Source organism: Salmo salar, chromosome 13, assembly GCF_965601325.2.
Source record: "Salmo salar chromosome 13, fSalSal1, whole genome shotgun sequence".
In the NCBI taxonomy this organism is placed as follows: Eukaryota; Metazoa; Chordata; class Actinopteri; order Salmoniformes; family Salmonidae; genus Salmo; species Salmo salar.
The window spans coordinates 102697501-102712500 of NC_138303.1; the positions used below are offsets into that span (position 1 = coordinate 102697501).

Here is a 15000-nt window from a genome sequence, read left to right on the forward strand (position 1 = left end):
ATTTAGCACTCACCATAATCATATTTACTATTATAAAAATGTCATTACCTTTTGTTGTCTTCGTCAGAATGCACACCCAGGACAGCTACTTCAATAACAAATGTTGGTTTGGTTCAAAATAATCCATAGTTATATCCAAACAGCGGCGTTTTGTTTGTGCGTTCAAGACACTATCCGAAAGGGTAAATAAGGGTGACGAGCATGGCGCAATTCGTGACAAAAAAATTCTAAATATTCCATTACCGTACTTCGAAGCATGTCAACCGCTGTTTAAAATCAATTTTTATGCCATTTTTCTCATAAAAAAGCGATAATATTCCGACCGGGAATCTGCGTTTAGGTAAACAGACGAAAGAAAATAAAGCATTCGGTCGACTCGGGCACGCGCCTAAGCCCATAGTACTCTGATCGGCCACTTGCCAAAAGCGATAATGTGTTTCAGCCAGAGGCTGCCTCGATATCGTTCAGCTTTTTCCCGGGCTCTGAGAGCCTATGGGAGCCGTAGGAAGTGTCACGTTAGAGCAAAGATCCTCAGTCTTCAATAAAAAGAGCCAAGATGAAACACAACTTGTCAGACAGGCCACTTCCTGCATGGAATCTTCTCAGGTTTTGGCCTGACATTTGAGTTCTGTTATATTCACAGACACCATTCAAACAGTTTTAGAAACTTTAGGGTGTTTTCTATCCAAAGCCAATAATTGTATGCATATTCTAGTTACTGGGCAGGAGTAGTAACCAGATTAAATCGGGTACGTTTTTTATCCGGCCGTGTCAATACTGCCCCCTAGCCCTAACAGGTTAAAGGGAGTGCTCCTAATCTCAGCTTGTTACCTGTATAAAAGACACCTGTCCACAGAAGCAATCAGTCAATTAGATTCCAAACTCTCCACCATGGCCAAGACCAAAGAGCTCTCCAAGGATGTCAGGGACAAGATTGTAGACCTACACTAGGCTGGAATGGGCTACAAGACCATCGCCAAGCAGCTTGATGAGAAGGTGACAACAGTTGGTGCGATTATTCGCAAATGGAAGAAACACAAAAGAACTGTCAATCTCCCTCGGCCTGGGGCTCCATGCATGATCTCACCTCGTGGAGTTGCAATGATCATGAGAACGGTGAGGAATCAGCCCAGAACTACACGGGAGGATCTTGTCAATGATCTCAAGGCAGCTGGGACCATAGTCACCAAGAAAACAGTTGGTAACACTATGCCGTGAAGGACTGAAATCCTGCAGCGCCCGCAAGGTCCCTCTGCTCAAGAAAGCACATATACATGCCCATCTGAAGTTTGCCAATGAACATCTGAATGATTCAGAGGACAACTGGGTGAAAGTGTTGTGGTCAGATGAGACCAAAATGGAGCTCTTTGGCATCAACTCAACTTGCTGTGTTTGGAGGAGGAGGAATGCTGCCTATGACCCCAAGAACACCATCCCCACCGTCAAACATGGAGGTGGAAACATTATGCTTTGGGGGTGTTTTTCTGCTAAGGGGTCAGGACAACTTCACCGCATCAAAGGGACGATGGACGGGGCCATGTACCGTCAAATCTTGGGTGAGAACCTCCTTCCCTCAGCCAGGGCATTGAAAATGGGTCGTGGATGGGTATTCCAGCATGACAATGACCCAAAACACACGGCCAAGGCAACAAAGGAGTGGCTCAAGAAGAAGCACATTAAGGTCCTGGAGTGGCCTAGCCAGTCTCCAGACCTTAATCCCAAAGGAAATCTGTGGAGGGAGCTGAAGATTCGAGTTGCCAAATGTCAGCCTCGAAACCTTAACCTCTATGGGCAAGGCGGGACGAATTCGTCCCACCTACGTAACAGCCACCTGAATTCAGTGGCGCGATTTTTGAATCGTTTGAAATACTATTACTTCAATTTCTCAAACATATGACTATTTTACAGCTATTTAAAGACAAGACTCCTTAATCTAACCACACTGTCCGATTTCAAAAAGGCTTTACAACGAAAGCAAAACATTAGATTATGTCAGGAGAGTGCCCAGCCAGAAATAATCAGACACCCATTTTTCAAGCTAGCATATAATGTCACAAAAACCCAAACCACAGCTAAATGCAGCACTAACCTTTTATGATCTTCATCAGATGACACACCTAGGACATTATGTTATACAATACATGCATGTCTGTTCAATCAAGTTCATATTTATATCAAAAAACAGCTTTTTACATTAGCATGTGACGTTCAGAAAAAGCTAACTTCCGGGGAATTTACTAACAGTTTGCTAAATTACTCACGATAAACGTTCACAAAAAGCATAACAATTATTTTAAGAATTATAGATACATTACTCCTCTATGCACTCGATATGTCCGATTTTAAAATAGCTTTTCGGATGAAGCACATTTTGCAATATTCTAAGTACATAGCCCAGCCATCACGGCTAGCTATTTAGACACCCGGCAAGATTAGCCTTCACCAAAATCCTATTTCCTATAAGAAAAATGTTCTTACCTTTCCTGTTCTTCGTCAGAATGCACTCCCAGGACTTCTACTTCAATAACAAATGTAGGTTTGGTCCCAAATAATCCATCGTTATATCCAAATATCCTCTGTTTTGTTCGTGCGTTCTAGACACTATACGAATGGTAAATACCGGTCGTGCGCATGGCGCATGGCGTGACAAAAAATGTCTAAATATTCCATTACCGTACTTCGAAGCATGTCAACCGCTGTTTAAAACCAATTTTTATGCCATTTATCTCGTAGAAAAGCGATAATATTCCGACCGGGAATCTGCAATAAGCTAAACAGCCGAATGAAATTTCTCCACGGGGGCGAATCGTGCACGCGCCTCATTCAATGGTCCTCTGATCGGCCACTTGGATAAGGCGATAATCTGTTTCAGCCAGAGGCTGCCTCGTCATCGTTCAGGTTTTTCCCGGGTTCTGAGAGCCTATTGGAGCCCTGGGAATTGTCACGTTACAGCTAAGATCCTTACTCTTCAATAAACAGATGCAAGACGCACAACTCCTTGTCAGACAGGCCACTTCCTGCATGAAACCTTGTCAGGTTTTTGCCTGCCATAGGAGTTCTGTTATACTCACAGACACCATTCAAACAGTTTTAGAAACTTTAGGGTGTTTTCTATCCAAACCTGAACAATAATATGCATATTCTAGCTTCTCAGTTGGTGTAGGAGGCAGTTAAAAATGGGCACATATTTTTTCCAAAATTCTCAATACTGCCCCCTAGCCCAAACAGGTTAATGACTTGGAGAAGATCTGCAAAGAGGAGTGGGACAAAATCCCTCCTGAGATGTGTGCAAACCTGGTGGCCAACTACAAGAAACGTCTGACCTCTGTGATTGCCAACAAGGGTTTTGCCACCAAGTCATGTTTTGCAGAGGGGGTCAAATACTTATTTCCCTCATTAAAATGCAAATAATTTTATAAAATTTTTGACATGTGTTTTTCTGGATTTTTTGTTGTTGTTATTCTGTCTCTCACTGTTCAAATAAACCTACCATTAAAATTATAGACTGATAATTACTTTGTCAGTGGGCAAACGTACACAATCAGCAGGGGATCAAATACTTTTTTCCCTCACTGTATATATACACAAACACACATACGCTATATACACACGTAATATACAGACATAATATGTGTGTGTGTGTGTGTGTATATATATATGTTTGATAACATTTATGTTAATGTTAGTTTACCCGGAAATGTTTTACTTTACTTAGTGCCTCTGGACAGACCCATCTTGTAATGATGTAGTGCTCTGAAGTCACCAGCAGGTGGTGGTAGTGGACTACTGACATGACTATACCCAGCAGGCTAATCAATTTCCTTGGGTTGAGATAGAAGATATTTAGACTAGCCTAAGGAATGTTAAAATTTAAACTCACACGTTTCAACTCTAACTGTATACATCATCACCATATCTATTAATCAGCAGAATTGATTAGTAAAGTTACTTCCCTGTTGTTCCAGTCACTTCTCCCCAAGCCCACTAGGTAGTTGAAGAGGGATGTAGCACGTGCTGTCTAAATGTGTTGTTTGTTACGCAGGTGATTTCTGAGGAAGGGGTCAGCTTTAAGGTCAGTTTATCTCTTTCTCTCTCTCCCTCTCTGTGCTGTGATTCTGTGGTGACACTGTCTGTGCTCGGTGAGGCTCTAAGTGTTTTTGATTGGCTGTTGAATGATTTGATGGCCCTAGATTGTCTTGTGATGAGGTAGCAGCTAGCTCAGTTGCTCTGGAGCAAGTTCTTGTTCTAGCTCTCAGTCCCAGGCTTTAGGGCCAGACCCCCAGTCAGTCACCCAGCCACCCCTCCTGAGTACCCCTTCTTGCTGCCTTGTCTGCCACTTTAGGGTGTGATGCGCTGTTAGGCTTCTGCTGTTGGCTGAGGACTATGCTTCGCAGTCTTCACTAGTTGGTGTTGCAGTTTTTGTGCCCCTCTGTTACTGTAATGTCCTCTTTTGCTTAGCTTCTGTCACCTCGATGAACTTGGCACCTGTAGATAGTGAGAATGTGCTTTCTCTTCTTTGATAGGCTACAATTTCTAAACAGATATACCAGAAGTACTATCTAGACACTTGGTAACCCACCTGTAGTGATCTAATGGATTCACAATACTAAATGAATTCACATACTAATCTAATCACCTGTTACTTCCTCCGTTTAATAAGTCTCTTTTCCCTCTCAATTCCCTTGTCAATCACTTGGAGAGAATCTCAAGATCAGTATAACATGTTAAACCTAGCCATTCAGTTAATTGGGGAGGAAAGAAGTCACTGAGGTTAATGAACTGTTTCTTAGGAAGCTTGATGAATGATAATGAACCTTGTATTTTCACCGTATTCCCATCTGTGTGTGTGTCTGGCTCTGCGATTCTCTGTCTGTTCGTGTGTGTCCGTTCGTCCATCTGACGGTCTGTGTCCGTCTGTTTGTGTGCGTCCGTCCACCTGACCGTGTGTGTGTGTGTGACAACAGATTGTGGGGAACGGCAGTGAGCAGCAATTGCAGAAGGAGCTGGAGGATGTTCTGATGGACCCCTCTGTAGCTGACCAGGTTCTGAGCGGTGGGGGTGGTGGCTGGGGAGACCAGGTGGGAGGGGGGGACCATGTGTCCCAGCCCACCACAGCAGTACTACCCCAGTCCATGCCCCAACCGTGCCCTGACCCCCTCAGCGACCCCCTCAACACCCTGCCAAAAGTTGAGATGGTTCTGCCCGTCCAATCCGCACAAGGTGCACAGGAGAGCGAGCTAAATGAACGATCGTACCGTGGTGAGTCAGAGCAAGGTTACCAAATCAACCCCTTTACCGGGGGAACGTTTTGGCTCAAGGGCCACATCAGGGTTTTGAAATTCAACAGATTTTCTTTTTACGGATTTGTTTGTCAAAATCTATTTGCGGTCCAGAAAAAGGGCTCATATTGGAAAATATATAGATCCATTATGATTTGCACATGGTTATCTATCTATTTCTAGACATTCAAGAGTGGCCTGGAGTGTTGTTTTTTACCCCAATATAATAATCTCCAGCTGGTTGGATTGGATGTGCCCCTCCTCTACACCTTAGACACTTCTGTAGATATGAGAGGATTGGATGGGCCCCTCCTCTACACCTTAGACACTTCTGTAGATATGAGAGGATTGGATGGGCCCCTCCTCTACACCTTAGACACTTCTGTAGATATGAGAGGATTGGATGGGCCCCTCCTCTACACCTTAGACACTTCTGTAGATATGAGAGGATTGGATGGGCCCCTCCTCTACACCTTAGACACTTCTGTAGATATGAGAGGATTTGATGGGCCCCTCCTCTACACCTTAGACACTTCTGTAGATATGAGAGGATTGGATGGGCCCCTCCTCTACACCTTAGACACTTCTGTAGATATGAGAGGATTGGATAGATGTCAGAACCTTGGTAATAACTTCATCTTGTCTTCTGATTGGCTGGGTGGAAATATAAATTCTGTACATCCAATGTCCTAGGGGTAGGGTCTACGATTAGATTTTGGATTCATGGTTCATCTGATGCCTCTCCCTCTCACTAGACCCTCTCTGTGTGACCTTTGACTTCCACAGGGGATGAGTCATCATCGGAGTGCAGCCCCAGTACACCCATCCCAGACGAGGACAGTGTGGTCTTCAATAAGCTGACCTACCTGGGCTGTGCATCGGTCAATGCCCCCCGCAGTGAGATGGAAGCGCTCTGCATGATGACCGTCCTCAGAGGGCAGTGCCAGCTACCCCTGGACGTCACCCTATCTGTGCCCGGCGTCTCAGAGGGCACCGTCAGGTCAGGACTGCTTGCCAAACAAACCAACACCGGAGAATATTGTGTGTGTCTGCGCGCGCGCGCGTGTGTGTGTGTGCGCGTGTGTGTGTGTGCGCGTGTGTGTCTGTCTGTGTGTGCGTGTGTGTGTCTGCGCGCGCACGCGCGCGCGCGTGTGTGTGTGTCTGTCTGTCTGTCTGTCTGTCTGTCTGTCTGTCTGTCTGTCTGTCTGTCTGTCTGTCTGTCTGTCTGTCTGTCTGTCTGTCTGTCTGTCTGTCTGTCTGTCTGTCTGTCTGTCTGTCTGTCTGTCTGTCTGTCTGTCTGTCTGTCTGTCTGTCTGTCTGTCTGTCTGTCTGTCTGTCTGTCTGTCTGTCTGTCTGTCTGTCTGTCTGTCTGTCTGTCTGTCTGTCTGTCTGTCTGTCTGTCTGTCTGTCTGTCTGTCTGTCTGTCTGTCTGTCTGTCTGTCTGTCTGTCTGTCTGTCTGTCTGTCTGTCTGTCTGTCTGTCTGTCTGTCTGTCTGTCTGTCTGTCTGTCTGTCTGTCTGTCTGTCTGTCTGTCTGTCTGTCTGTCTGTCTGTCTGTCTGTCTGTCTGTCTGTCTGTGTGTGTGTGTGTGTGTGTGCGCGCGTGTGTCTGCGCGCGTGTGTCTGCGCGCGTGTGTCTGCGGTCCCATCCGGATTGCCGGTGGTGCATACTTGGCGTTACTCCTCCTCCTCTCCTCTCCTTTTATCTACTCCTCCTCTCCTCTCCTTTTATCTACTCCTCCTCCTCTCCTTTTATCTACTCCTCTTTCTTCTCCTCCTCTCCTTTTATCTACTCCTCTTTCTTCTCCTCCTCTCCTTTTATCTACTCCTCTTTCTTCTCCTCCTCTTCTTTTATCTACTCCTCCTTCTTCTCCTCTTCTTTTATCTACTCCTCTTTCTTCTCCTCCTCTCCTCTTCTTTTATCTACTCCTCTTTCTCCTCCTCTCCTCTCCTTTTATCTACTCTTCTCCTCCTCCTCCTCTCCTCTCCTTTTATCTACTCCTCTTTCTCCTCCTCCTCCTCTCCTCTCCTTTTATCTACTCCTCTTTCTCCTCCTCTCCTCTCCTTTTATCTACTCCTCTTTCTCCTCCTCTCCTTTTATCTACTCCTCTTTCTCCTCCTCTCCTCTCCTTTTATCTACTCCTCTTTCTCCTCCTCTCCTCTCCTTTTATCTACTCCTCTTTCTCCTCCTCCTCCTCTCCTCTCCTTTTATCTACTCCTCTTTCTCCTCCTCCTCTCCTCTCCTTTTATCTACTCCTCTTTCTCCTCCTCCTCTCCTCTCCTTTTATCTACTCCTCTTTCTCCTCCTCCTCTCCTCTCCTTTTATCTACTCCTCTTTCTCCTCTTTCTCCTCCTCTCCTCTCCTTTTATCTACTCCTCTTTCTTCTCCTCCTCTCCTTTTATCTACTCCTCTTTCTTCTCCTCCTCCTCTCCTCTCCTTTAATCTACTCGTCTTTCTTCTCCTCCTCTCCTTTTATCTACTCCTCTTTCTTCTCCTCCTCTCCTCTTCTTTTATCTACTCCTCTTTCTTCTCCTCTCTGCTCTCCTCTCCTGTTCTCCTTCCAACTCCATTCCTAGCTCTCCTTTCCTCCGCTCCATTCTGTCCCTCATACATCCCTACCTCACTCCCGGGATTCTGCCTCTTCTCTGTCTTGTAAAGTAAGCCATACACTTGTTATAAAAATGATAGCTTAAGCTTTTAAAGAGTTGCCTAACTAAAGAAAGTTAATTCAGGCTGATTTGACGTTAGCTAGCTAAGTTAACGTTACCTGACACTCTTGTCCCTGCTCCACCTTTCTCTTTCGCTGCTGTGGCTGGAAATATTTCAATAAAGTCATCTGAGAAACAGAAAATCAAACCAAAGACAGATAAATATAACTATCTTGCTTGCACTTGATACAGTTCCAAACGAACTAGCTAGCTAACTTGCTAGACTAGTAACATTAGTTTCTAGAGTTACAGGCTGCCTGCCACAGCTCACAGAGCTGAATAACCTTCAGAACTGTATGAATCCTGACTGATGATCTATGTACCAAAGAAAGCCAGTGTCCTTTAGAAGTAGGATGTTTCTTTTTGTGTGGCGGCAATGATTCTGCCATGGTGCAGTGCCATAGTTAAATGAACGCAGAGGAAACACTGCTATAAGGTCTGTATATAGTGTCTGTAAATCGTGAGAGAAAAAAGTATTTGATCCCCTGCTGATTTTGTACGTTTGCCCACTGACAAAGAAATGATCAGTCTATAATTTTAATGGTAGGTTTATTTGAACAGTGAGAGACAGAATAACAACAAAAAAATCCAGAAAAACGCATGTCAAAAATGTTATAAATTGATTTGCATTTTAATGAGGGAAATAAGTATTTGACCCCCTCTGCAAAACATGACTTAGTACTTGGTGGCAAAACCCTTGTTGGCAATCACAGAGGTCAGACGTTTCTTGTAGTTGGCCACCAGGTTTGCACACATCTCAGGAGGGATTTTGTCCCACTCCTCTTTGCAGATCTTCTCCAAGTCATTAAGGTTTCGAGGCTGACGTTTGGCAACTCGAACCTTCAGCTCCCTCCACAGATTTTCTATGGGATTAAGGTCTGGAGACTGGCTAGGCCACTCCAGGACCTTAATGTGCTTCTTCTTGAGCCACTCCTTTGTTGCCTTGGCCGTGTGTTTTGGGTCATTGTCATGCTGGAATACCCATCCACGACCCCTTTTCAATGCCCTGGCTGAGGGAAGGAGGTTCTCACCCAAGATTTGACGGTACATGGCCCCGTCCATCGTCCCTTTGATGCGGTGAAGTTGTCCTGTCCCCTTAGCAGAAAGACACCCCCAAAGCATAATGTTTCCACCTCCATGTTTGACTGTGGGGATGGTGTTCTTGGGGTCATAGGCAGCATTCCTCCTCCTCCAAACACGGCAAGTTGAGTTGATGCCAAAGAGCTCCATTTTGGTCTCATCTGACCACAACACTTTCACCCAGTTGTCCTCTGAATCATTCAGATGTTCATTGGCAAACTTCAGAGGGGCATGTATATGTGCTTTCTTGAGCAGGGGGACCTTGCGGGCACTGCAGGATTTCAGTCCTTCACGGCGTAGTGTGTTACCAATTGTTTTCTTGGTGACTATGGTCCCAGCTGCCTTGAGATCATTGACAAGATCCTCCCGTGTAGTTCTGGGCTGATTCCTCACCGTTCTCATGATCATTGCAACTCCACGAGGTGAGATCTTGCATGGAGCCCCAGGCCGAGGGAGATTGACAGTTCTTTTGTGTTTCTTCCATTTGCGAATAATCGCACCAACTGTTGTCACCTTCTCACCAAGCTACTTGGCAATGGTCTTGTAGCCCATTCCAGCCTTGTGTAGGTCTACAATCTTGTCCCTGACATCCTTGGAGAGCTCTTTGGTCTTGGCCATGGTGGAGAGTTTGGAATCTGATTGATTGATTGTTTCTGTGGACAGGTGTCTTTTATACAGGTAACAAGCTGCGGTTAGGAGCACTCCCTTTAAGAGTGTGCTCCTCATCTCAGCTCATTACCTGTATAAAAGACACCTGGGAGCCAGAAATCTTTCTGATTGAAAGGGGGTCAAATACTACTATTCCCTCATTAAAATGCAAATCATTTTATAACATTTTTGACATGTGTTTTTCTGGATTTCTTTGTTGTTATTCTGTCTCTCAGTGTTCAAATAAACCTACCATTAAAATTATAGACTGATCATTTCTTTTTCTGTGGGCAAACGTACAAAATCAGCAGGGGATCAAATACTTTTTTCCCCCACTGTATATTTTTTTTAAACCTGCATATTTAGTTAAAAGAAATTCATGTTAGCAGGCAATATTAACTAGGGAAATTGTGTCACTTCTCTTGCTTTCATTACGCACAGAGTCAGGGTATATGCAACAGTTTGGGCCGCCTGGCTCGTTGCAAACTAATTTGCCAGAATTGTACATAATTATGACTGTTGTGCAATGTACCTGCAATATTTACACTTAGGGGTGCCACCCGTTAGATAAAATACAGAACTGTTCCGTATTTCACAGAAAAAATAAACGTTTTGTTTTCGAAATGATCATTTCCGGATTTGACCATATTAATGACCAAAGGCTCGTATTTCTGTGTTTATTATAATTAAGTCTATGATTTGATATTTGATAGAGCAGTCTGACTGAGCGGTGGTAGGCAGCAGCAGGCTCGTAAGCATTCATTCAAACTTTACTGCGTTTGCCAGCAGCTCTTAGCAATGCTTGATTCACAGCGCTGTTTATGACTTCAAGCCTATCAACTCCCGAGATTAGGCTGGCAATACTAAAGTGCCTATAAGAACATCCAATAGTCAAAGGTATATGAAGTACAAACGGTATAGAGAGAAATAGTAGACACATCATAATTCCTATAATAACTACAACCTAAAACTTCTTAACTGTGAATATTGAACCACCAGCTTTCATATGTTCTCATGTTCTGAGCAAGGAACTTAAACGTTAGCTTTCTTACATGGCACATATTGCACTTTTACTTTCTTCTCCAACACTTTGTTTTTGCATTATTTAAACCAAATTTAACATGTTTATTATTTATTTGAGACTAAATAGATTTTATTTATGTATTATATAAAGATAAAATAAGTGTTCATTGTTCATTCAGTATATATTAGGCCGATTAATCGCTATCGGGGTTTTTGATCCTCCAATAATCGGTATCGGCATCGAAAAACCATAATCGGTCGACCTCTAATCTGGATATAGGATGTATATAGGCTGTATATAATCTGGATATTGGCTGGATTTAATCTCTATGTAGTTTCTATATAATCTGGATATAATCTCTATATAGGCTGTATATAGTCTATGTAATCTGTATGTAGTCTGTATGTAGGCTCTATATAATCTGTATGTAGTCTCTATATAGGCTGTATGTAGTCTGTTTGTAGTCTCTATATAGGCTGTATGTAGTCTCTATATAGGCTGTATATAATCTGTATGTAGTCTCTCTATATAGGCTGTATATAGTCTATATGTAGTCTCTATATAGGCTGTATGTAGTCTCTATATAATCTGTATGTAGTCTGTATGTAGGCTCTATATAATCTGTATGTAGTCTCTATATAGGCTGTATATAGTCTATATGTAGTCTCTATATAGGCTGTATGTAGTCTCTATATAATCTGTATGTAGTCTTTATATAGGCTGTATATAATCTGTATGTAGTCTCTATATAGGCTGTATATAGTCTATATGTAGTCTCTATATAGGCTGTATGTAGTCTCTATATAATCTGTATGTAGTCTGTATGTAGGCTCTATATAGTCTGTATGTAGGCTCTATATAATCTGTATGTAGTCTGTATGTAGGCTCTATATAATCTGTATGTAGTCTCTATATAGGCTGTATATAGTCTCTATATAGGCTGTATATAGTCTCTATATAGTCTGTGTATAGTCTCTATATAGTCTGTGTATAGTCTCTATATAGGCTGTATATAATCTGTGTATAGTCTCTATATAGGCGGTATATAATCTGTGTATAGTCTCTATATAGGCTGTATATAGTCTCTATATAGTCTGTGTATAGTCTCTATATAGTCTGTGTATAGTCTCTATATAGGCTGTATATAACCTGTGTATAGTCTCTATATAGGCGGTATATAATCTGTGTATAGTCTCTATATAGGCTGTATATAGTCTGTGTATAGTCTCTATATAGGCTGTATATAGTCTGTGTATAGTCTCTATATAGGCTGTATATAGTCTGTGTATAGTCTCTATATAGGCTGTATATAGTCGGTGTATAGTCTCTATATAGGCTGTATATAATCTGTGTATAGTCTCTATATAGGCTGTATATAATCTGTGTATAGTCTCTATATAGGCTGTATATAATCTGTGTATAGTCTCTATATAGGCTGTATATAGTCTGTTTATAGTCTCTATATAGGCGGTATATAATCTGTGTATAGTCTCTATATAGGCTGTATATAATCTGTGTATAGTCTCTATGTTGTCTTTATATAGGCTGTGTATAGTCTCTATATAGGCTGTATATGGTCTCTATATAGGCTGTATATAATCTGTGTAGAGTCTCTATATAGGCTGTATATAATCTGTGTATAGTCTCTATATAGGCGGTATATAGTCTGTGTATAGTCTCTATATAGGCTGTATATAGTCTGTGTATAGTCTCTATATAGGCTGTATATGGTCTCTATATAGGCTGTATATAATCTGTGTATAGTCTCTATATAGGCTGTATATAATCTGTGTATAGTCTCCATATAGGCGGTATATAATCTGTGTATAGTCTCTATATAGGCTGTATATAGTCTGTGTATAGTCTCTATATAGGCTGTATATAGTCTATATAGGCTGTATATAATCTGTATATAGTCTCTATATAGGCGGTATATAATCTGTGTATAGTCTCTATATAGGCTGTATATAGTCTGTGTATAGTCTCTATATAGGCTGTATATAGTCTCTATATAGGCTGTATATAATCTGTATATAGTCTCTATATAGGCTGTATATAATCTGTCTATAGTCTCTATGTAGTCTCTATATAGGCTGTATATAATCTGTATGTAGTCTCTATATAGGCTGTGTATAGTCTCTATATAGGCTGTATATAATCTGTGTATAGTCTCTATATAGGCGGTATATAATCTGTGTATAGTCTCTCTATAGGCTGTATATAATCTGTGTATAGTCTCTATATAGGCTGTATATAATCTGGGTATAGTCTCTATATAGGCTGTATATAATCTGTATATAGTCTCTATATAGGCTGTATATAATCTGTGTATAGTCTCTATATAGGCTGTATATAGTCTGTGTATAGTCTCTATATAGGCTGTATATAATCTGTGTATAGTCTCTATATAGGCTGTATATAATCTGTGTATAGTCTCTATATAGGCTGTATATAGTCTCTGTATAGGCTGTATATAATCTGTGTATAGTCTCTGTATAGGCTGTATATAATCTGTGTATAGTCTCTATATAGGCTGTATATAATCTGTGTATAGTCTCTATATAGGCTGTATATAATCTGTGTATAGTCTCTATATAGGCTGTATATAGTCTGTGTATAGTCTCTATATAGGCTGTATATAGTCCTGTGTATAGTCTCTATATAGGCTGTATATAATCTGTGTATAGTCTCTATATAGGCTGTATATAATCGGTGTATAGTCTCTATATAGGCTGTATATAATCTGTGTATAGTCTCTATATAGGCTGTATATAGTCTCTGTATAGGCTGTATATAATCTGGGTATAGTCTCTATATAGGCTGTATATAATCTGTATATAGTCTCTATATAGTCTGTGTATAGTCTCTATATAGGCTGTATATAGTCTCTATATAGGCTGTATATAATCTGGGTATAGTCTCTATATAGGCTGTATATAATCTGTATATAGTCTCTATATAGTCTGTGTATAGTCTCTATATAGGCTGTATATAATCTGTATATAGTCTCTATATAGGCTGTATATAATCTGTGTATAGTCTCTATATAGGCTGTATATAGTCTGTGTATAATCTGTATATAGTCTCTATATAGTCTGTGTATAGTCTCTATATAGGCTGTATATAATCTGTATATAGTCTCTATATAGGCTGTATATAATCTGTGTATAGTCTCTATATAGGCTGTATATAGTCTGTGTATAGTCTCTATATAGGCTGTATATAATCTGTGTATAGTCTCTATATAGGCTGTATATAATCTGTGTATAGTCTCTATATAGGCTGTATATAGTCTCTGTATAGGCTGTATATAATCTGTGTATAGTCTCTGTATAGGCTGTATATAATCTGTGTATAGTCTCTATATAGGCTGTATATAATCTGTGTATAGTCTCTATATAGGCTGTATATAATCTGTGTATAGTCTCTATATAGGCTGTATATAGTCTGTGTATAGTCTCTATATAGGATGTATATAGTCTGTGTATAGTCTCTATATAGGCTGTATATAATCTGTGTATAGTCTCTATATAGGCTGTATATAATCTGTGTATAGTCTCTATATAGGCTGTATATAATCGGTGTATAGTCTCTATATAGGCTGTATATAATCGGTGTATAGTCTCTATATAGGCTGTATATAGTCTCTGTATAGGCTGTATATAATCTGTGTATAGTCTCTATATAGGCTGTATATAATCTGTGTATAGTCTCTATATAGGCTGTATATAATCTGTGTATAGTCTCTATATAGGCTGTAGATAATCTGTGTATAGTCTCTATATAGGCTGTATATAATCTGTGTATAGTCGCTATATAGGCTGTATATAGTCTGTGTATAGTCTCTATATAGGCTGTATATAGTCTGTGTATAGTCTCTATATAGGCTGTATATAGTCTGTGTATAGTCTCTATATAGGCGGTATATAATCTGTGTATAGTCTCTATGTTGTCTTTATATAGGCTGTATATAATCTGTGTATAATCTATATTTTACCTTTACCAATTAACTTTGAACCATAACAGCCATAACCTTAGCTGCCTTTTTCTCTGCAGGTTGCTGGACCCCCAGACAAGCACAGAGATAGCCAGTTACCCCATCTACAAGATCATGTTCTGTGTGCGTGGTCATGACGGCACGCCTGAGAGTGACTGCTTTGCCTTCACAGAGAGCCACTACAACGCAGAGATCTTCCGTATACATGTCTTCCGCTGTGATATCCAAGAGGCGGTGAGGACACACACACACACACACACACACA

At 41.2% G+C, this 15000-nt stretch overlaps 1 protein-coding gene across 3 annotated transcripts in view; it reads left to right on the forward strand.

Annotated features, from left to right (window-relative positions):
- Positions 1-15000, forward strand: part of LOC106568376 (rab GTPase-activating protein 1) — a 260939-nt gene that overhangs the window by 21113 nt on the left and 224826 nt on the right. For 2 of the 3 annotated variants that reach the window (XM_045692525.2, XM_045692524.2), the window contains exons 3-6: positions 4043-4072; positions 4965-5259; positions 6066-6279; positions 14795-14969. In XM_045692525.2, the coding sequence (XP_045548481.2) occupies positions 4043-4072; positions 4965-5259; positions 6066-6279; positions 14795-14969 (714 nt within the window). The remainder of the gene's footprint in view (positions 1-4042; positions 4073-4964; positions 5260-6065; positions 6280-14794; positions 14970-15000) is intronic. The other variant, XM_045692526.2, reaches the window with a different exon arrangement.